At 49.6% G+C, this 21,639-nt stretch overlaps 2 protein-coding genes across 2 annotated transcripts; both read left to right on the forward strand.

Annotated features, from left to right (window-relative positions):
• Nucleotides 1–9,586: 9,586 nt before the first annotated feature.
• Nucleotides 9,587–12,324, forward strand: LOC141023073 (F-box protein At5g65850-like). The gene is made up of 2 exons (XM_073499382.1): nt 9,587–10,069; nt 12,310–12,324. The coding sequence occupies exons 1-2, from the start codon at nt 9,587–9,589 to the stop codon at nt 12,322–12,324; spliced, it is 498 nt and encodes a 165-aa protein (XP_073355483.1).
• A 2,426-nt stretch (nt 12,325–14,750) lies between these two features.
• LOC109781732 (F-box protein At1g53790-like) lies at nt 14,751–21,639 on the forward strand. Its single transcript, XM_040390078.1, has 2 exons — nt 14,751–15,413; nt 21,604–21,639. The coding sequence occupies exons 1-2, from the start codon at nt 14,751–14,753 to the stop codon at nt 21,637–21,639; spliced, it is 699 nt and encodes a 232-aa protein (XP_040246012.1).

The following is a 21,639-nucleotide window of genomic DNA, read 5'->3' on the forward strand; positions in this document are numbered from 1 at the left end:
GTCCACCTGCCCCGGGGGGGCACATGGGCTGTAGGGGTGTGCGCCTTGGCCTATATGGGCCAAGGGCACCAGCCCCAAGAGGCCCATGCGCCAGGAGATAAGGGAAAGGAAGAGTCCTAAAGGGGGAAGGCACCTCCGAGGTGCCTTGGGGAGGATGGACTCCTCCCTGGCCGCACCCTTCCTTGGAGGAAGGGCCAAGGCTGCGCCCCCCCTCTCCCTTGGCCCTATATATAGTGGGGGGAAGGGAGGGCAGCAACACCTAAGCCCTGGCGCCTCCCTCTCCCTCCCGTGACACATCTCCCTCCTCCCGCAGCGCTTGGTGAAGCCCTGTTGGAATCCCGCTACTTCCACCACCACGCCGTCGTGCTGCTGGATCTCCATCAACCTCTCCTCCCCCCTTGCTGGATCAAGAAGGAGGAGACGTTGCTGCTCCGTACGTGTGTTGAACGCGGAGGTGCCGTCCGTTCGGCGCTAGGATCATCGGTGATTTGGATCACGACGAGTACGACTCCATCAACCCCGTTCTCTTGAACGCTTCCGCTCGCGATCTACAAGGGTATGTAGATGCACTCCTTCCCTTTCGTTGCTAGTAAACTCCATAGATTGATCTTGGTGATGCGTAGAAAATTTTGAATTTCTGCTACGTTACCCAACATGTGCATCTGATTTGTCCGTTGCGATTCTTGTGACTGGTTTCACGTGTTCTTGACATTGCTTGGTACAACCGCAGGGGCGAGGATGTCTTATTGATACAACTTGATGGTTTGCTTCTGTATGAACTAGCAATGTTTTGTTTCTTAGATGCGCAAACTTGTATCTCAGAACTTTGATGAATTATGTCATTTGATCCGCTTCGGTGGAAACTACTAATTTCCGTTGCCTCTATATACACACTTACATATTCTTTTTTCGCAGTACCTATTGGCAGTGGCACATTTGTAGGTACCAGCTAGAAGAAAATAAGATTGAAAAAATATTTTTCTTTGGTTGGGAATATTGTACCTCAAATTTAATTCAGTTTAGATCAAATGATAATAAAACGTGAATTATGTCAGTTATGCAGTTTAAGAGGTCATGGCTGCAATATATGACAAACAATTATATCTGCATTACATGAACATCTATATAGTACCATGGTTGCCGGCAAGGTGTTGGTGATGGCGTTGGTTGCCAAGATGCAGTACCGGGGGGCGCATAATGCAAATATACTTGGCCACAATTTAATTTTCTTCATGGACTGAATTTGTATCAATTAGTTAACGATATTTGGTAGTTGTTACGCAATGGACTTGGAAATGTATTCATAAAGCATGATATTTTTCGGTCGTTTTAAGGACTTACAAATTATCTGCTCTTTGTATGAGATTTCAGCTTTGCAGAAAGTATGTTTCATAATGCAGTATATTTTAGTCGAGACGTGCGTTGCACGTGCATGCTTACTAGTCAACCTACTAAAATGAAACATGGGATAGGGCGCGCTCCAAAGGTGGGGTGTTTTCCTTCCGGGAATGTTAAAAATATGAGTCAGGTTTTTAACGTTTCCAGCGAATGCCCAGATTTGCCATGAGAAAATAGATAAGTTTGCCTTCTCGTGTACTAGGATTTGTCGTTCTAAAGTGAAAATTGTCATATAGTGTAAAATTCTCAGAAAAATTGCCATGTTATGGCGAGTAATTGTCATGCGTACGGTCAGGATCCGATGTACCCGGGGGCGTCAGGCTTTTAGCGCTAAAAATCTGGCATTAGATGTATACTGGGGCCCCTTCCTTTTGTATGTCCCCAATTTTTGTTTGAGGCAGAGGATTCCATAATTTGGATTAAGTTTTCCTACAATTTGGGTACCTTTTGGGCGAAAGTTGTTTTGACGGAAGTTATTTCCAAAGCACTAAAAAGCAATGAACACGACACTGATGATCGTTGTTCTAGCTATGAGATTCGCGCAAAACTTCATTTTTTTGAATTATTAAAAATCTAGAAAACAAACTAGATGAACAAATTATTGCATCACCAAAAAAATATTTTAGATATCTATGAACATATATAAAATCGATCGAGAATTAGTTAATTCTCAGTCAACTAATATGAATGCATTGTTTTTGGATTTGTATGAATACATTTGTAAAATCAAATCGAGAATATCTGAGACAGAGGTCCCTATTTTTCCATGCGGGATTGCTAAATCTTTAACCAAGACACCCTTTTCCATGACACCTACACTATATTTGCAACCAACCACAAAAAAGATGCTTACATCAATCCAAAAGGATGTTCCTGTGCCACACACGCAAAAAACTTGTAATCATTGTGCACAAATGATGTGAAAGTAATAACTAATTTCACAGGTATCAGAGAATTGCCCACTAATTTCAAAATGACAGGAAAAAAGGGTCAAAAGTACAAAGTGAAGAAACAAAACATTAGAGGATACTTTTTTTGGCGAGAGGACAACCTAGCCATGACTACAAGCACCGGAGCAAGTCGAAGACAACCCTCCATCATCGCCCCTCCCTCACCAGAGCCAGGCAAACTTTGTTGTACTAGACAGTCGGGAAGTCGTCATGCTATAGCCCTATAGGACCAGCGCACCATAACAACAACCGCCGCTGATAAAGAGAAGTGTAGATCGGAAGGATCTAACCTGTAGACACACGACCACTGATAGACAAACACCGACAGAATCCCACGGGATCCATTGAAGACAGACCTTCACACACCCTTTGACGATGCAAGAAGCACTGGGGGCTAGACGGGGAGAAACTTATTCCATCTACAGAAACCGTGGATCATAAACAAAGATTCAAAGAAAGCATCCAGGACACGCAGGTACTATGTACGTAGTTCATACATGATGATAAGATCGTACTAACTTGTATCAAGAACTCACATCCATAATAGTATTATCATGATACAACTTGCATATAATGGTCATGGCTAGTTTTATATCCAGAAGGCTCGGACATCATCAAAAAGCGGATCAGCATGACGCAGCAGCTCGAAGCATCGAACCCGGCGGCGCTTGGCAGTAGTCAGTTCTCCGTTCTTGTCATACTTGAGGGTGAACGTAATAAGCTGGAGCAGATGGCGACGAGGTAGGTTCTCCTCATTCACCTCCTCCTTGTAAGGGTCGCTCTCGTCGTCGATGTCATCTTCCTGGTAAGAGTCGCCCTCGTCGTCGTCGTCGTCCTTTTCATCATACACAATGGAGAAGCACTGCAGGATGCAGAACTTGCTTCTGCCTCCCATGTAGACGAGCTCTGCACCAAGGTGCTCCTCGCCGGGGTCCCTGCAGAACAGCTTCTCCTTGCTGAGCCGCCACATGGGGGCCGTCTCACTGCCGGCATCGTCGGCGTCGACGGGCGGCACGTCGGAGGAGCAGAGGTGGCCGAGGGTGTCCTTGTCCCCGGAGAGGCCAACCCAGGCATCGAGCGCGGGGTCAAAGAGGGCTTGGCCTTTGAACGGCAGCTTCCAGCTGCCGTGCTGCTTCCACACGCCGACGCCGTCCTCGGCGCCGGTGTCGAGGGTGAAGGTAGCGGGGGCGCCTTTGCTCACGGTGCTGACGAACAGCGTCCGGCCGTCGGGATGCGCCGCGTGGCAGGTGACGTCGACGCGCCTGAACGGCGGCTTGTCGGCCAGCTTGTCCCACGACCCAGCGTTTTGATTTTCGGTTTGAGATTTTTCTCGCCGCAGACCGAGATGACCGAATTTCGGCCATTTTCAAAATTTCAAAATTTCAGCCGAAATTTGACCAAAGTTTGACTTTAGTTTGACTAAAAATTGACCAAGATTTACCAAATTCGACCAATTTCGGCTGAAAGATAGATTTCGCCCCGGGCCGAGATGGCCGAAATTCGGCCGAAATCCGTTTTTTCGGCACAAATTCAAAACACAGCCACGACCACGCGAAGCTGCTGCGCTCCGGCGGGGGAGGGTAGAGGAGCTTGGTCGAGGACCCGGCGTCCACGGAGACCACGTTGCGGCCGACCGGCATGTAGATTGGGGTGTGCGGGCACGTCCGGCTGTGGGGGCGAGGGCCGAGGGTGAGGCTCCGCGAGTGCACGTCGAAGACGGGGACGGCGTGCTCCGGCCAGCCGCAGTTCGTGATCAGGATCTTGGTGCCGCTGGCGACGAAGAACTCGCCCGTCTGGGCAGGCAGGCGGATGAGGGCCTCCGGCAGGGGCGACCACGCGGCGCCCACCGTCTCGATCTCCCCGTCCTCGTGCCGCGCCGCGTCGTCGTCCGAGTCGTAGTCCGGCGACAGGTCTATCTTTCGGATGGCGTACCCGTCCCCGTCGTCGACCACGAAGTAAAGGTGGCGGCGCTGCCGCTGGCGCTTGGCCTTCCGGCCGACGCCCTGCACGTCGGGGTGGCGCTTTGACGACATCGATCGTCCCTGGTGTTTCTCCTCTTCGCCTTGTTTTCCTACCGAATACTAGATCCGATTCGTTCCTTCTGTTATTATGCCTTCTCTTATCCTTGTATAAAACGATCCGCATACAATTGGAATCCGATCCCAGATTGAAACTGCCATCCAGCAAACACCGATCCATGAAATAGATACATCGATCGGCCGTGTAAAATATGCATCTCTGCAAGGACGCGTGCGTGTATATGTAGGCTCAAGGTCAACAAAAGATTACATGGTTGAGATACGGGAGTTAGGCTTGATCTCCACGTTACAATATACAGCTGTACAGAGAATAGAATCAAGCCTAACTCAACCGCTGATTACAACTAACACAAAAATAAACGCACGCGCTAATATCCCTACACACATATTTCAATATCCCCTCTCAATCACAACTTATCTAAGTTGAGATTGTGTCTGAAAGCTTCGAGCTGTTTCACAGACAATGTCTTGGTGAAGCCATCTGCAAGTTGGTCACCCGTGGGGATAAAACGAATATTGAGTAACTTATTAGCTACTCTCTCTCGAACAAAATGATAGTCCACTTCAATATGTTTTGTCCTTGCATGAAAGATTGGATTGGCTGACAAATATGTGGCTCCAAGATTATCACACCACAATGATGCAACCTTTGAATGTTCCACACCCAATTCCCTCAACAGAGTTTGCACCCAAATTATCTCAGCTGTTGCATTTGCCAGTGCCTTATATTCAGCCTCTGTACTAGACCTAGAGACTGTAGCCTGTTTACGAGCACTCCAAGAAATAAGATTACAGCCAAAACATACTGCAAAGCCACCTGTCGACCTTCTGTCATCTGGACAACCTGCCCAGTCAGCATCAGAAAAAGCACTTACAAGTGTGGAGTCTGATTTAACAAACTTGAGCCCAAGACTTGATGTATACTTCAAATATCTAAGAATTCTCTTGACTGCAGTCCAGTGAGCAGAAGTAGGAGAGTGCAAAAACTGACATATTTTGTTAACAGGGAAAGCTATATCTAGCCTAGTTAATATGACATACTGCAATGCACCAACTATGCTTCTATACCTGGTAGAATCCTCATACCCAAGTGGCTCTCCCTCTGTTAATGAAAACTTCTCAGAAATAGATAAGGGTGTTGGAACAGGCTTACAATCCTTCATACCCACCCTTGTGAGAATCTCTTCTATATATTTTTCTTGAGTCAATAGTATACCACTCTTTACCTTTTTTACCTCTATGCCAAGGAAATAGTGAAGTTGACCCAAGTCCTTCAAGGCAAAATCTTTCCGAAGATCCTGAAGAAGTGCTTCAACAACTTTTGGTGAGGAACTAGTTACAATTATGTCATCAACATAAATAAGCATGAACATAACTACACCATTTTTGTTGAAGAAAAATAGTGATGTATCAGCCTTTGAAGGAACAAAACCAAGTGTTTGTAATCTTGTTGACAATCTAGAATACCATGCACGTGGAGCTTGTTTCAGTCCATACAAAGCCTCATCCAATCTGCACACATATCCAGGTTTATTAGGATCCTCATATCCTGGGGTTGTCTCATGAACACCTTCTCTTCCAGAACACCATGAAGGAACGCGTTCTTTACATCTAGCTCTCGCATGCACCAGTTTCTCGAAATAGCAATGGACAAAATTAATCTGATGGTAGCCGCTTTGAACACATGACTAAAAGTGTCCTCGTAGTCAATTCCATACCTCTGTTTAAAACCTTTGGCAACCAAACGTGCCTTATATTTGTCAATGGAACCATCAGACTTTTTCTTAATTTTATAGATCCATTTGCAATCTATCAAATTACTTCCCCTCTCAAACGGTACAAGATGCCAAGTCTTGTTTCTCATGAGAGCCGAGTATTCTTCATTCATGGCCTCCGTCCACCGTTGATCCCCTAATGCTTCTCTCACATTTTGTGGTTCACCTGTGCTGCAGAAGTTTAACCATCGAACAGTACCATCAGTGCGTATTTTTGGCTGAGAAATACTGGTTTGTAAACGTGTACGAGCCCTCGAAATAACAGGTGGTGGTGGAGGCTGTGGAGGCATAGCCACAGGCGATCCCGCAGCCACAGAGGATCCACCAGGAGTACTGTCCGCCGCGTCAGGGGAGAGATCAACGCCTCCTTCCCCGTTCGTCCAGGAATCGCCGCCTGTTGGCGATCGGCCGGGCCTGTCGCCTCTGCACCAGCCCGTGGGCTGGGGCCACGCGGCGAGGGAGAACCGGCTCCCACGCCCGCTCCATGCGTCTGTCGCACTGATCCCGGGACGGATCGGTCGGGCGCCTAGGAGTGCGTCGAAGACCCTACATGGGATCCCGCGCCTGACAGGGCGGGAGAGTCCTCCTCGTGACCAGGATCTGCTGCGTCACCACTTGTGGAGTCCTGCGTATATTCTGCTTCCTGTACACTTGGAAACTCCAAATTTTGATCAGAAAAAGTCACATGGTCATTTTGCAAATCACCCCATGATCAAATACAGGAGGATTAAGGAGTGTGGGAGGAAGCAAATTGATTTCCGCACGGAGTTGAGCGGGGCGTTCTCGTGAAGTTCAGAAAACGGAAAGATGGACTCGTCAAAGACAACATCACGAGATATATAGACACGTCCACTGGAGATGTCTAGACAGCCTTTATGGAGAGGACTATATCCAAGAAACGCACACCGGGTAGAGCGAAACTGCAGTTTATGTTTGTTGAAGGGGCGTAGGTTAGGCCATACCGCGCACCCAAAAACATGAAGAAAAGAATAATCTGGGGTGATATTGAAAAGGCGCTCTAGTGGTGTTTGAGATTGAATGACTTTACTAGGGAGACGATTAATGAGCTAAACGACAGTAGTGAAAGCTTCATCCCAGAATTTTAATGGCATGGATGCATGAGCGAGTAAGGCGAGGCCAATTTCAACAATGTGTCTATGTTTTCTTTCAGCGGAGCCATTTTGTTGGTGGGCATGAGGACACGAAACATGGTGGGAAATACCAATGCGCTCAAAGAATGAATTTAGTTTGCGATATTCGCCACCCCCAATCGGTTTGCATGGCAAGGATTTTCCTATCAAACAAGCGCTCAACATGTTGCTGAAAATCATGAAACTTCTGAAACACTTCAGATCTATTTTTGATCAAGTATATCCAAGTAAACTTGCTGAAATCATCAATGAAACTAACATAATATGTGAACCTGCCTACAGAAGTAACAGCAGGACCCCAAACATCCGAAAAGACTAGCTCTAAAGGAGCACTAGAGACACTAGTAGACCGAGGATACGGTAACTGATGGCTTTTTGCCTTTTGACATGCATCACAAACAGACTCATGCCTTTTATTTGACACGGGAAGACAATTATTTTTGACTACTTGATCGACTATGACAAAAGAGGGATGCCCTAGACGTCCATGCCACCGAGAAGACGATGCTTTTTGCACACCAAGGACATGCTTCCCACGAACGGATGGTGCATGAGGTAGAGGATAGAGGCCACCTCTACTCTGTGCGCGCAACAGAATTTTCCCCGTTCCCCGTTGTTTGATAGAAAAGAACTCAGGGTTAACTTCCAAGTATGCGTGATTGTCATGAGCAAGTTTTTGAGCAGCAATCAAATTCTTTGCAGATTTGGGAACATGTAAAATATCTCGAAGATGAATAGGTTGATCATGGGTATGAATATGCGCATGACCAATGTGAGCAATTTCCATACCTGACCCACTCGCCGTGTGGACTTGACCTATGCCGGTGTAGCGTTCGTGGGTAGCGAGCTTGTCTAGCTCACTCGTGACGTGGTTGGTTGCTGCAGTGTCGATGTACCAGTTCGTATCAACTCCGTACGAAGTGGCTGCGAAGTTTGTTGTCTTCTCCTTCCTTTTGAAGTTCTTCTCGAACCTCTTCCAGCAGCGATATGCATCGTGGCCGGCCTTGCCACAGATTTGGCATATGACCACGTCGGGGCGGGTATGGTTGTTGTAGCCCCCGCCGCCGCCGTTGTAGTAGCTGCCGCCGCAGTTGTGGCAGCCTCCACCACTGTGACCACCACCGCCATGGCCGCCACTGCCGCCTTGGCCTTGGCGCTGGTTGGGGTAGCCACCAGAGCCACCACGCCCGTCATCAGAGGAGCGCCCGCCTCCTCCACCGCGACCGTTGCCGCTGCTGTTGCTGCGACCCTGAGGATAGCCGCTGCCACGTCCACCCTTGGCGACGAGATTGACCGACAGCTGCTGACTCACCGGGTTCTGCGCCTCCAGACGTGACTCGGCCACCAGGAGCCCGGAGAAGAGTTCGGCGAGGGTGATCGCCTGCTCGTTCGCCTTGGCAGAGAGCGCCGAGACGAAGGGGTTGTAGTCTGCATCAAGCCCCGAGAGGATCTGCGAGACCAGATCGTCGTCGTCCATCTTCTTCCCCGCGGCAGCAAGCCTGTCAGCGATTCCCTTCATCTTGGTGAAGTACGCAGTGGCAGAGAGATCTCCCTTGCGCGAGTTTGTGAGCTGCGTGCGGAGCTGGATGACGCGGGCGCGCGACTGCGAGGCGAACATCGCCTGGATCGCCGCCCACAGCTTGCTGCTCTCCGTATGATCCATCACCTGCAGCAACACCTCTCGGGAAAGAGACCCGAGCAGAAAGCCCAAAACCTGCTGGTCTTGAGCCACCCATGCTGCATAGGCTGGGTTACATACCTTCTCGACGGTCTTGTCCGCCTTTGCCTCCTCGATTTCCTCCGGTGGTGCTGCACGCGATCCGTCAAGGAAACCCATGAGAAGGGCACCTCGGACCGGTGGCAGGACCTGAGCTTTCCAGGGTAGGTAGTTCTCCCTGGTTAGCTTCTCAGCGATCTGAACATGGGCGAAGGAGATGGCTGCCGGAGCGGAGGAACCTGCCATGGCTAGATGTGTTTGTGGAAGAGATAGAGGCTCTGATACCATGTAAAATATGGTTGAAGCGTATGCATCTCTGCAGGGACGCGTGCGTGTATGTATAGGCTCAAGGCCAACAGAAGATTACATGGTTGAGATACGGGAGTTAGGCTTGATCTCCACGTTACAATATACAGCTGTACAGAGAATAGAATCAAGCCTAACTCAACCGCTGATTACAACTAACACAAAAATAAACGCATGCGCTAATATCCCTACACACATATTTCAACAGGCCGTAGGCAAGCTTACACCAAAGCCCAGACCCAAAATCACGATGGCAACTTCGCCGACGGACATGAGAGGCCCCTCCCTCCCCGTCGTCCCTGACGACGTCATCATGGACATCTTCACGCGGTTGCCGGCCAAGTTCGTGGGCCGGTGCCGCTGCCTCTCCCGCGGCTGGGCCACCACGCTCTCCTCGGACGACTTCGCTGATCGCCACCACCGCCTCGCCAACCACCGCCACATCCCTAGGGTGTTCTTCTTGCATCACTCGTCCCGCGACGGACCGCTGATGCACGTCTGGTCGCAGCAGGACAGCCCTAACGGTGCACCATCAACCTTGTTTTTTCTAAAAGCTGCCAATGCCAAAAGGGCCTTACGAGTTGCCACACCTGAGTGCCATGGCCTCGCCGTCTTTCAAACACTCGGCACACAAATCAACTATCTGTGCAACCCGTCAACTGGTCAGATGGCGACACTCCCAGAGCCCCAGAACACGTCATGGTACCGGGATAATTTTTGCAATGGACACTATGTAAGTCTAGGGCTTGGCTATGACGCACATACAAAGATACATACAGTTGTGCGGATCCACTATCAGGGCCTGGGATGTGATCATGAGGGACTCCCGTGGTCCGTGGAATGCGATCTCTATGTTGTCAATTCGATTGGGCGCTGGCGGCCGATCCATGAGAGGCCGCCGGCTTGGGTAAGACCTGATCGGACAAGTGTCTTTGCACAATGACACGTATATTGGTTAGCCGAACAGAAAAACGACAGCATACCCGCTGAGATGGTCATTGTATCATTCTCTCTCGCTGACCATACGTTCGGGACTCTGCCACCGCCACTTGGTATGGACAAGGAGATACATAGTTCGCCCAAACACCAGTTGACAAACCTCGACGAACACTTATGCTTCATTTCCCATGATCGTTTGAAATCGTGTTACGAAATCTGGTTACTTCCCGAACATGGAGCACACATATGGAATTTGTATTGTCGAATGGACATGAAAAAGGTGTCACTGGATTTGACCAACCCGTTTTTGAAATGGATATACCCACTGGCACGACCCTGCTTGTTGGCCCACGTGAACAGCTACTCCCGGTTGTGTGCATACAACCTAGCAACCGGTGACGTTGAGGACATATTTAGTGAAAGCAGCATGGTCTGTGACGGGATCATATGCTCGATGGATGCCACACTGTATGACGAAAGCATCATCTCGCCAAGGTGACGTGGCCTGGTTGCGACCTATGACGAACTAGGTAGGTCTCTTGAGTTGACGGTATAGGCAGGTAGCTGGTTGAGGAATAGAGACGAAGCAGCTGAGCCTGAAGTGTGCGTGTGTGATGATGCCAATATGGGCTTTGTGCGTGCATGTGGATGGCATGATGGGCCATTAGTCAATGAGATCAAAGGTCTTTTCAGAATCCATCTTGAGAACTAATATTTTCTTTTTAGACTGATGACATTAATAAAGATATCCAAATGCCCAAGCAAGACATTCGTTGGTGGTTTTGCTCTTGATAAACCCATATTCAAATTGCCCACGACCAACCAAGCAAGCGGGGGTTAGATTAGCCAGGCAGGCGGGTCCCTTTGTGTGTCGCCGGTTTCCTCTCCCTCCGCCAGCCGATTCGGCAGCGAGAGGGAGGGGCAACCTCGGATACGTGCGTCCACGGTGTTCTCGGTAGGGCTAGGGCTGAGTGAGTTACAGCCGAGGCCGTTACGATGGTGTCGCGTCTGCATAAGGTTCCCCAGGCTCCGTTCACCCTCTTGCCTTCGTCTCGGAGCCAGTGGGGTGGGGATCCCCGGATCTCGCCGAGGTCAAAATGGTGTCTGGAGGTCGACCGACATTGACCGGTTTGGTCCTCGGATGGATGGTGGTTGTGTGCAGACCAATATTCTTCTTCCTCGTTGGTTTGATTTTCTGTTGTTGTTCTTCCTCCATTGTGTTGCTGCTGGAGGGATGTCCTGCTTTTCCCAGGCTTTTGGCTCGGCCGCGGTGTCAGAACCGGATCCTAGTTCTCTTCCATCTGAAAGGGGCACATATAGCGGTACTCAAAGCCATAGATCGTAAAGGTTGGTGCAGGCGTGTTGGATGCACTTATGTGTTCTTGTCTTTCTCGTGCCGGAGCGAAGAAGTGGGGGAGCAGCATGGCAGTGATGCTTGGATCTAGATGCAGATTATTGTATTGCAAGGGTCTCCTCGCAAGGTTCATGGATGATGACACATAGCTCTTAAGGTCTTCCTGTTTTACTGGTTGTTTTAGGGTGCTCTTTGTTATTCTAATTTTTTGTGCGTGTGTTAGGGTATGCTTGTACAGGTTAAGAACTCTGTATTATGTCATGATTTGAATACAAGCATACTTTCTGAAAAAAAATTGTTCTTTGTATTAGGAGAAGGGGAGACATTTTTTTTTCCAAAAAGCTAGGGTTTCTCTTGCCTCCCGCCGGCGCCGCCGCCGGTCCGCCCCGTCTCCGGTGGCCTTAGGGCCATGGAGGCGGAGAGGATATCAGGCCTTGCCGGTGGGAGGGCTTCGTTTTTAGATCTTTTTTTTTGAATTTTGTTAGGGTTTGTGTCCTACTCAGGAAGGCGAGACGGCGGCGACTCCGTGAAGATGGAATAAAGGTCTCCCTGCCTAGCCCCCGTTCCGGTGGTGCGTCTAGCATCGTCGGTGGGCGTGTGGAGCTGTGTCTCCGGCGGATCTGTCTTTGGTGGATTTGCTCGGATCTGTTCGTTGTTCGTCTGTGTTCCTGTGTCTTCAGGTTGGATCCTTCTGATCTACACTCTTCATCGGCGGCGGTTACTGTTCTGGTGCGTTGGTTTTATGGGGCCTTAGCGCGACGACTTCCCGACTGTCTACTACAACAAGGTTTGCCTGGCTCCGGCAATGGAGGGGCGATGACAGCGTCGCGCCTTTGGCTGGCTTCAGTGCTTGTTGTCGTCGCTAGGTGGTTTATAAATTTAGATGTAATTTTTATTATTTTTAGTGTTCGTTGTACTATCATGATTGAAGATGAATAGATTGGAAGTTTTTCTCGCAAAAAAAAGAAGAGAAGGGGAGACATGCATGCATGGTTTTGTGCAATGGTTGCAGTCAGATGCGCGCGAGCACAACCTAAGATTTCGTAATCTCCCACGCGAAAATCAAATCGAGAATTTCTGAGTCGACTGGAAGTAGCTCCCTGTTTCATCATCAATCAAAACGAATGTTTCTATGCCGCACAAAAGTAATTAAAATATGTTGTTGTGCACATGCAAATGATGTAAAAGTAGCACTAATTAGAGAAGGCCATCCAGCTTTATATCCAGAAGGCTCGGATATCATTGGGGAGCGGACGTGCATGAGGCAGCAGCTGGTAGCATCGAACCCGGCGGCGCTTGGCAGTCCTCAGTTGTCCATTCTCCTCATACTTGAGGGTGATCGTGGTTAGCTGGAGCACATGGCGACGAGGTAGGTCCTCCTCCGCCCTGTAAGCAGGGTCGGTCTCGTCGTCGTCGCTGTCCATCTCATTCTCGTCTACAGCATAGACGCATTGCAGGAGGCAGAATTTACTTTTGCCCCCCATGTAGACGAGGGCAGCGCCATGGTGTTTCTCGGCTGGGTTCTGGCAGAAGAGCTTCTCCTTGCAGAGCTTCCAGGCAGGGGGTGGGTTGCTGCCCCTGCCGGGATCATCATCGCCGGTGGACGCCACACCACCAGCCGTGGGCTTGGCGCCGGCATCGTCACTGGCCAAGGGTTGCACGGTGCTGCTGGCGTCGGAGCTGATGGGCGCCACGTCGCAGGAGCAGAGGTGGCCGAGGGTGCGCTTGTCCCCGGAAAGGCCAACCCAGGCATCAAGCGCGGGGTCAAAGACCGCCTGGCCTTTGAACGGCAACTTCCAGTCTCCGTGTTTCCTCCACACGACGTCATCGGCGTCGAAGGTGAACGTGGCGCGGACGCCGCAGCTCTCGGTGCTGATGAAGAGCGTCCGCCCGTCGGGCGCGCGGCATGGCAGATGACATGCTCATGCCGGAACGGAGGCTGTTCGAGCCTCTCCCACGACCAACCTGTTGTTGCTAGAAGAAGGAGCACACTTTTTTCTCGGCGCACAAACGCCTCGCCGCATGAACGGCGATTTCTTTTCGTCAGCACAAACTGAGGCTCGGCGAGACACCGTGGCTGAGAACACACGCGCACACACACGACTACATCTCTAGCCCCCCTTTGCCGCCCTCACGGCCCTCAGCTCTGCTTAAATAGGCTGACCAACGCATACAGCCAGTGGCCACACACCCCACTAACTCAGGCACCCACGCACGCACCACACCGGCCGCTAACCAGCTAACTACATGCACGCCATGCACCAACGGCTTTATGCATGCAACGCACCGGCCAAGCAACATAGCTACTTGATCCGGTTTTCACTCAACTATAGACTTAGCCACACACACAACGCAGGCTAGCTAATCTAATCCAGCTAACAACCTTGCTTGTCAAGATTACTACTAACACAACCGACGTTGCTGCGTTCCGGCGGGGGAGGGGTCGAGGAACTCCGCAGATCCAAAGTCCAGGGAGACGAGGCTGCGGCCGAGGGGCATGTAGATTGGATTCAGAGGGCCCGTCTCAGGCCGGGGGCCGGGGGTGAGGCTCCGCGTGCGGACGTCGAAGGCCGGGGCGGCGCGCTTGGGCTAGCCGGACTCCGTGAGCAGGATCTTGGTGCCGCTGGCGACGAAGTACTCGCCCGTCTGAGCAGGCAGGCGGAGGAGGACCCGCGGCAGTGGCGACCACGCGGCGCCCACCGTCTCGATCTCCCCGTCCTCATGCCGCGCGTCGTCGTCGTCGGAGTCGTAGTCCGACGATAGATATGTCTTTCGGATGGCGTACCCGTCCCCGTCGTTCACGACGAAGTAAAGGTGGCGGCGCTGGCGCTGGCGCTTGGCCTCCCGGCCACCGCCCAGCACGTCGGAGTGGCGCTTCGACGACATCGATCGTCCCTGGTGTTTCTCCTCTTCGCCGTGTTAGATCCGAGTATCCAATTCCTTCTGGCCCTTCTGTTTTGTAACGAGTTACAGTAATTTTTTACCAACAGGAAAGCCTATCTGCTCGGGATCCGGCTCGGACTTGTTATATCTCTGTCCTTAAATAGATCCACCGATCGATTTTAGGCAGGCAAGAGATCGAACGCACACGCCGCCGCCGCTTGCACACACTCGAGATCAGATGGCAACTTCGCCGACCGGCCTGGGAAACACGGTGGTATTGCCGTGCCCCTCCCTCCCTGACGATGTCATCATGGACATTTTTGCGCGGCTGCCGGCCAAGTTTGTGGGCCGGTGCCGCTATCTCTCTCGCGCCTGGGCCGCCATGCTCTCCTCGGAGGACTTTGCTGATCGCCACCGTCGCCTCGCCAACCATCGCCACAGCCCTAGGGTCTTCTTCTTGCATCACTCGTCCCGCGATGGACCATTGATGCACGTCTGGTCGCCGCAGGACAGCCCTAACGGTGCACCATTGACCCTGTATGTTCCAAAGGCTGACAACGCCAAAAGGGCCTTACACATCGCCACACTTGTGTGTCGTGGCCTTGCCATCTTTCAAACACCCTGTACAGAAATCAACTATCTGTGCAACCCGTTGACTGGTCAGATGGCGGCGCTCCCAGAGCGTGAGAAGATGCCGTGGTACTGGGATGATGTTTTGGGTCGACATTATACGAGTCTAGGGCTCGGCTATGATGCACATATGAAGAAACATGAAGTTGTGTGCGTCTACTATGGGGGTGCCAGATGTGATAGCGAGGGACTCCCAAGGTTCGCGGGATGTGATCTTTATGTTGTCAATTCAAACGGCCGCTGGCCGATTCAAGGGAAGCCGCCCGCTTGGGTAAGACCTAACAGGGCGAGCGTCTTTACCAACGAAAAAAATAGCACGCTATTTCGTCGTTATAGCGCGGTTATAGCATATTCGGAAGGGAGACGTTACGTTTTGGCAAAATCGGCCGCTACGGCGCTAATTGCGTAATTAGCGCGCTACACACGCTATAACGTTGTAGCGTTACACGTTTTAACGTGCAGACCATGCAAAATTTAAACAACCACAGCCCAGCAGGCCCAGCAGGCCAAAACCAACCCACGACCACTACGTTTCTCACTCTTTCTATCTTGAAACTGTTTGAGACTTACAATTTTTATGTCCTAGATTTGGCCCTTATGCATATATTACTTGCTCCTAGCAAAAATTTAGTTGCTTAAATACTTTATTTCTAGATATATTTGAATTTTTTTGCAAACGCTATTTTGAAATATAGCACGCTATTAGCACGCTATAACTTTTGTAGCATTTGGAGAAGGGCCTCGTTATATTTTGTAGCGCGCTATTTTTTTCGTTGGTCTTTACACAAGGACAGGTGTATTGGTTAGCCGACTGGAAAATCAACATCAAACCTGCTGAGATGGTCATTGTATCATTCTCTCTCACTAATCATACATTCGGGACTCTGCCACCACCACTTGGTATGGACAAGGATATACATAGTTTGCCCAAACATCATTTGACCAAGGTCGATGAGCACTTATGCTTCGTTTCCCATAATGTTTCGAACTCATTTTACGACATATGGCTGCTACCCGAACATGGAGCACGTGTCTAGAATTTGCATTGGCGACTCGACATGAGCAAGGTGTCACCAGATATGACCAACCGGTTCGTGAAATGGCCAAACCCACTCGTCACCATCAACAATGGTAGTCGCATCCTCCTCGTACGACCCCGCTCGTTGGCCCACGAGAACAACTACTCCCGGATGTGTGCATACGACCCAATGACGGGTGATGTTGAGGACATGTTTAGTGGAAGCGACATGGTCTATGACTCCATCACAAGCACGACGGACGCTGCAGTGTATGAGGAAAGCATCGTCTCCCCTAGGTGGTGTGGCCCGTTTGTGACCTACGATGGATTAGGCAAGTTTCTTGAATCGTATGGTGTGGGGTGGTATTTGTTCTTAGCCAGCTTGTTTTGCTTCTGGCGTGCTAGACTGTGTATGTAACGAGTTACTCACTTCATCATGGAAGGATCAACGTATCTTCCACTTCCATGTAGGGTTCGTTTACGAAAATTGCTTTTGGAGGCCAAGCTCCATGGAGGCCTCAATTTGCAAAATTCAAAATTCATATTTTTATGTTCCAAAGAAATTCTGAAACAAAATACAGATATACATGGAGGCAAAATGTACATGCGTGTAAATTTTCAAAACGAAATACTTTGAAATGAGGGTTGTGAAAATAAAATGCTGGGGCTTTTCAGCACATGATACTGCCTGAAAGTCCATGAACTTGCTTTTTTGTACTGGTTGCATTTCATTATGAATTTTTACACACATATACATTTCAACTTTGTATACTTGCATTTTTTTCAGATTTTTTTGAAACAGAAAAGTTTGAATTTTGTATTTTTCAGAAAAAAAAGGGGCTACATGGAGCTCGGTGACCAAAACGCCCCACTCGTCCGTCTAGAGTCTAGATGTGACATAATTAGTGATATCTGATTACATATGGGAAGTGCAGCTGTACAAGCAAAGGATATGCTGCAGCCTCCATTCATCGTGTTTCCTTCATGCGCTTCCTCTGTTTCGTTTTTTATTAGACGGAAAGCAGAAAAATGCCCGGCTTTTAACATGCTTTTTTTTTGAACGAAGACGCACGAAGCGTCCGGCTTTAAATTAATAAAGCCTCAAGGCAGCATCCACACAAGGTTCAACCTTACAACCATAACGACATAAGTTCAGCGGGCTCAACGTCCCGGCAAAGATAAGCTAAGAGTTCAAACTAGGGAAGATAGACCATAGCATTGATCGCATCACAGCTAAACTAAACGCAAAAGGCTCAAGCGTGCTGTCCATGCAGTCTTGATCTCGTCATGCACAGCTTGATCTGCTCCATAATCTCGTTCATGCGTCCCTCGTCACGCTGCTTCCCAATGGCGCCCAAGCCTGTAAGAAAATATGACATTTGAAAAGAATCTCAGCAGGGTGAGCAGGGAACTTGTGCTCTATAGTATTTTTGTTCCTCTCACGGTCCAGATGGACCAAAGCATCGCCCCTACGATGTGCCACACTGAAGAATATAGGATTCTGAATATGTATTAGGGACTCAAAGGGCTGTTTATATAAGATACAAAACTTGGAGACCAAGAATAGTGGAGATAGATTACAACTTGAACTACCAAATATATGAAAACCGAATATACTCTAATACCCCCCCCCACCCCCCCCCCCCCCCCGCGCAGTGTCAATGCCAGGTGTACCGATGTTGAGACTGGAGCGAATGACGGTGAATGATGCAGTTGGGAGCCCCTTGGTGAAAATATCAGCAAATTGCGCACTGGTAGGAACATGAAGCACACGTACCACGCCCAGAGCCACTTTTTCACGGACAAAATGAATATCAATTTCGATGTGTTTGGTGCGACGATGCTGAACAGGATTGGACGCCATGTAGACTGCAGAAATATTGTCGCAATAAAAAATGTTGGGGAACGTAGCAGAAATTCAAAATTTTCCTACGTGTCATCAAGATCAATCTAGGAGATGCTAGCAACGAGAGGGGAGGAGTGCATCTACATACCCTTGTAGATCGCGAGCGGAAGCGTTCAAGAGAACGGGGTTGATGGAGTCGTACTCGTCGTGATCAAAATCACCGATGATCTTAGCGCCGAACGGACGGCGCCTCCGCGTTCAACACACGTACGGAGCGGGGACGTCTCCTCCTTCTTGATCCAGCAAGGGGGGAGGAGAAGTTGATGGAGATCCAGCAGCACGACGGCGTGGTGGTGGAAGTAGCGGGATCCCGGTAGGGCTTCGCCAAGCGCAAGCGGGGAGGAAGAGGTGTCACGGGAGGGAGGGAGGCGCCAGGGCTTGGGGTGCTGCTCCCATGTGCCTCCCCACTATATATAGGGGTGGAGGGGGCTGGTTTCTTGCCCTCCAAGTCCATTGGGGCGTTGGCAAAGGTGGGGGAAAGAAATCTCATCATTTCCCTTCCCCACCGATTGTTATCCCCCTTTTTAGGGATCTTGATCTTATCCCTTCGGGATATGATCTTATTCCTTCTAAGGTGGGATCTTGGTGCGCCTTGACGAGGGGTGTGGGGCCTTGCCCCCACTACCCACGTTCATGTGGCCCCCCCATGCAGGTGGGCCCCACTTCGGAACCTTCTAGAACCTTCCCGGTACAATACCGAAAAATCCCGAACATTTTCCGGTGGCCAAAATAGGACTTCCCATATATAAATCTTTACCTCCGGACCATTCCGGAACTCCTCGTGACGTCCGGGATCTCATCCGGGACTCCGAACAACTTTCGTTTAACCGCATACTAATATCTCTACAACTCTAGCGTCACCGAACCTTAAGTGTATAGACCCTTCGGGTTCGGGAGACATGCAGACATGACCGAGACGACTCTCCGGTCAATAACCAACAGCGGGATCTGGATACCCATGTTGGCTCCCACATGTTCCACGATGATCTCATCGGATGAACCACGATGTCGAGGATTCAATCAATCCCGTATACAATTCCCTTTGTCAATCGGTACGTTACTTGCCCGAGATTCGATCGTCGGTATCCCAATACCTTGTTCAATCTCGTTACCGGCAAGTCACTTTACTCGTACCGTAACGCATGATCCCGTGGCTAACTCCTTAGTCACATTGAGCTCATTATGATGATGCATTACCGAGTGGGCCCAGAGATACCTCTCCGTCATACGGAGTGACAAATCCCAGTCTCGATTCATGCCAACCCAACAGACACTTTCGGAGATACCTGTAGTGCACCTTTATAGCCACCCAGTTACGTTGTGACGTTTGGTACACCCAAAGCATTCCTACGGTATCCGGGAGTTGCACAATCTCATGGTCTAAGGAAATGATACTTGACATTAGAAAAGCTCTAGCAAACGAACTACACGATCTTGTGCTATGCTTAGGATTGGGTCTTGTCCATCACATCATTCTCCTAATGATGTGATCCCGTTATCAATGACATCCAATGTCCATGGTCAGGAAACCATAACCATCTATTGATCAACGAGCTAGTCAACTAGAGGCTTACTAGGGACATGTTGTGGTCTATGTATTTACACATGTATTACGTTTTCCAGTTAATACAATTATAGCATGAACAACAGACAATTATCATGAACAAGGAAATACAATAATAACCATTTTATTATTGCCTCTAGGGCATATTTCCAACAAAAAATTGTTGCACGCTCGATCGGTCGATGAAGCTCAACCAGAAGCTGACGGAGCCACACGGCCTCGGCCATAGAATGAGAAATGGACCTATATTCAGCTTCGGCAGAAGATCTGGAAACTGTAACCTGCCTTTTAGAGGACCAAGAAACAAGATTATCACCCAAATAAACACAAAAGCCGGATGTAGATCGTCGAGTATCTGGACAACTCGCCCAGTCTGTATCAGAATAAACTATCAAGCTTGTTGGAGAGGAAGAGTTAAGAAGAAGACCATGATCAAGAGTGCCTTTGAGATACCGAAGTATTCTCTGATACCATGAAGAATATAGGATTCTGAATATTTATTAGGGCCTCGAAGGGCTGTTGATATAAGATACAAAACTTGGAGACCAAGAATAGTAGAGATAGATTACAACTTGAACTACCAAATATATGAAAACCGAATATACTCTAATACACACCACCCTCGCATTCGCACCCCTTTGTGTGGATAACAAGTTAAGTAGATCGACGCTAGTTTGCGGGTTCCAAGTCTGATTAAAAGTATCTCTGACCGCGGTCCATGCAAATCTAGCTATACAACACCTGAAGAAGACATGGTTAGCGTCCTCCCCGAGTCCACAAATGGCGCATGTCCCATTCGCCGGCCCATGGCACTTGGCCACATTATCCGATGTTGGGAGGCGATTACGAAACATTTGCCACATAAAAATCTTAATCTTGAGGGGAATGCGAGCCTTCCACAACCCCCTAGCCATGTCTAGCTCATTCCCCTCCGTAAGCTTCTCGTATAAGGATTTCACTGAGAATTTCCGTGAAGCAGTTAGCCTCCACGTGACCTCATCATTATCCTGGCTGAGGCTCCTCCCCTCGAGCTCAGCCACCAGTGCATTCCAAGATGCTGCCTCTCCTGCCTCCAGAGTCCTGAAGAAGGAGATTGCCGGAGGGTGCACTCTAAGGGCGTCAGCGACCAAACTGTTAGTATCCATGGCAAGCTGATACAGCTCCGGATGTGATTGCCACAGCGGAGTTTGGCCCCTCCAACAGTCATGCCAAAATCGCGTTGACGAGCCGTTGTTGACTGAAACACGGGCCCCAACCGAAAATGCTGGTCTCACCGCTTGGATCCCATTCCAAAACGACGATCCCTTGGTCTTGGCCTTTAAAAGATTGCCGTCCGGGAAATATTTTGCCCGAAGGATATCCGCCCAGAGACCCTTCGCATTTTGGGCGAGGCACCACCACCATTTGGTGAGCAGGGCAACATTCATAAGTTTCGAGTTCGTGATCCCCAAACCACCGAACTTTTTCGGTCTGCAGACCGCAACCCTTTTTACCAAGTGGTATTTGCGTTTCGTCCTAGTTCCTTCCCAAAAGAACCGGGCGCGCGACGTGTCCAGCTTGGCATGCACGCCATCGGCTAGGAGGAACATTCCCATTGTAAATAGAGGGAGGGAGGATAAGCTAGAATTGGTCAAAATCAACCTAGCAGCCGAAGACATAAACCTCCCTCTCCACGGGCTAACCCGATTCACCACTTTGCCATAAAGTGGCGCCCATTCAACTATGGTCAGGTTCTTGTGCGTAATCGGCAGCCCTAGGTATTTGATCGGGAACTTCCCAATCTTACAGTTGAGCAAGTTTGCAATCCTCCTACTTTCGTGATCCTCCATCCCTATGGTGATCACTTCGCTTTTGAGAAAATTTATCTTAAGACCCGACAAAATCTCAAATGCTAGTAGCAGTAACTTAATCGAGGCAATGCTATGGTGGTCCGGCTCGAACAAAAGCATGTGTCATCTGCGTATTAATTGCAGGTGAGTAACACCGCCGGGGATGAGGTGGGGGATTAG

The sequence above is a fragment of the Aegilops tauschii genome, chromosome 5 (assembly GCF_002575655.3).
Source record: "Aegilops tauschii subsp. strangulata cultivar AL8/78 chromosome 5, Aet v6.0, whole genome shotgun sequence".
NCBI classification, from domain to species: Eukaryota; Viridiplantae; Streptophyta; class Magnoliopsida; order Poales; family Poaceae; genus Aegilops; species Aegilops tauschii.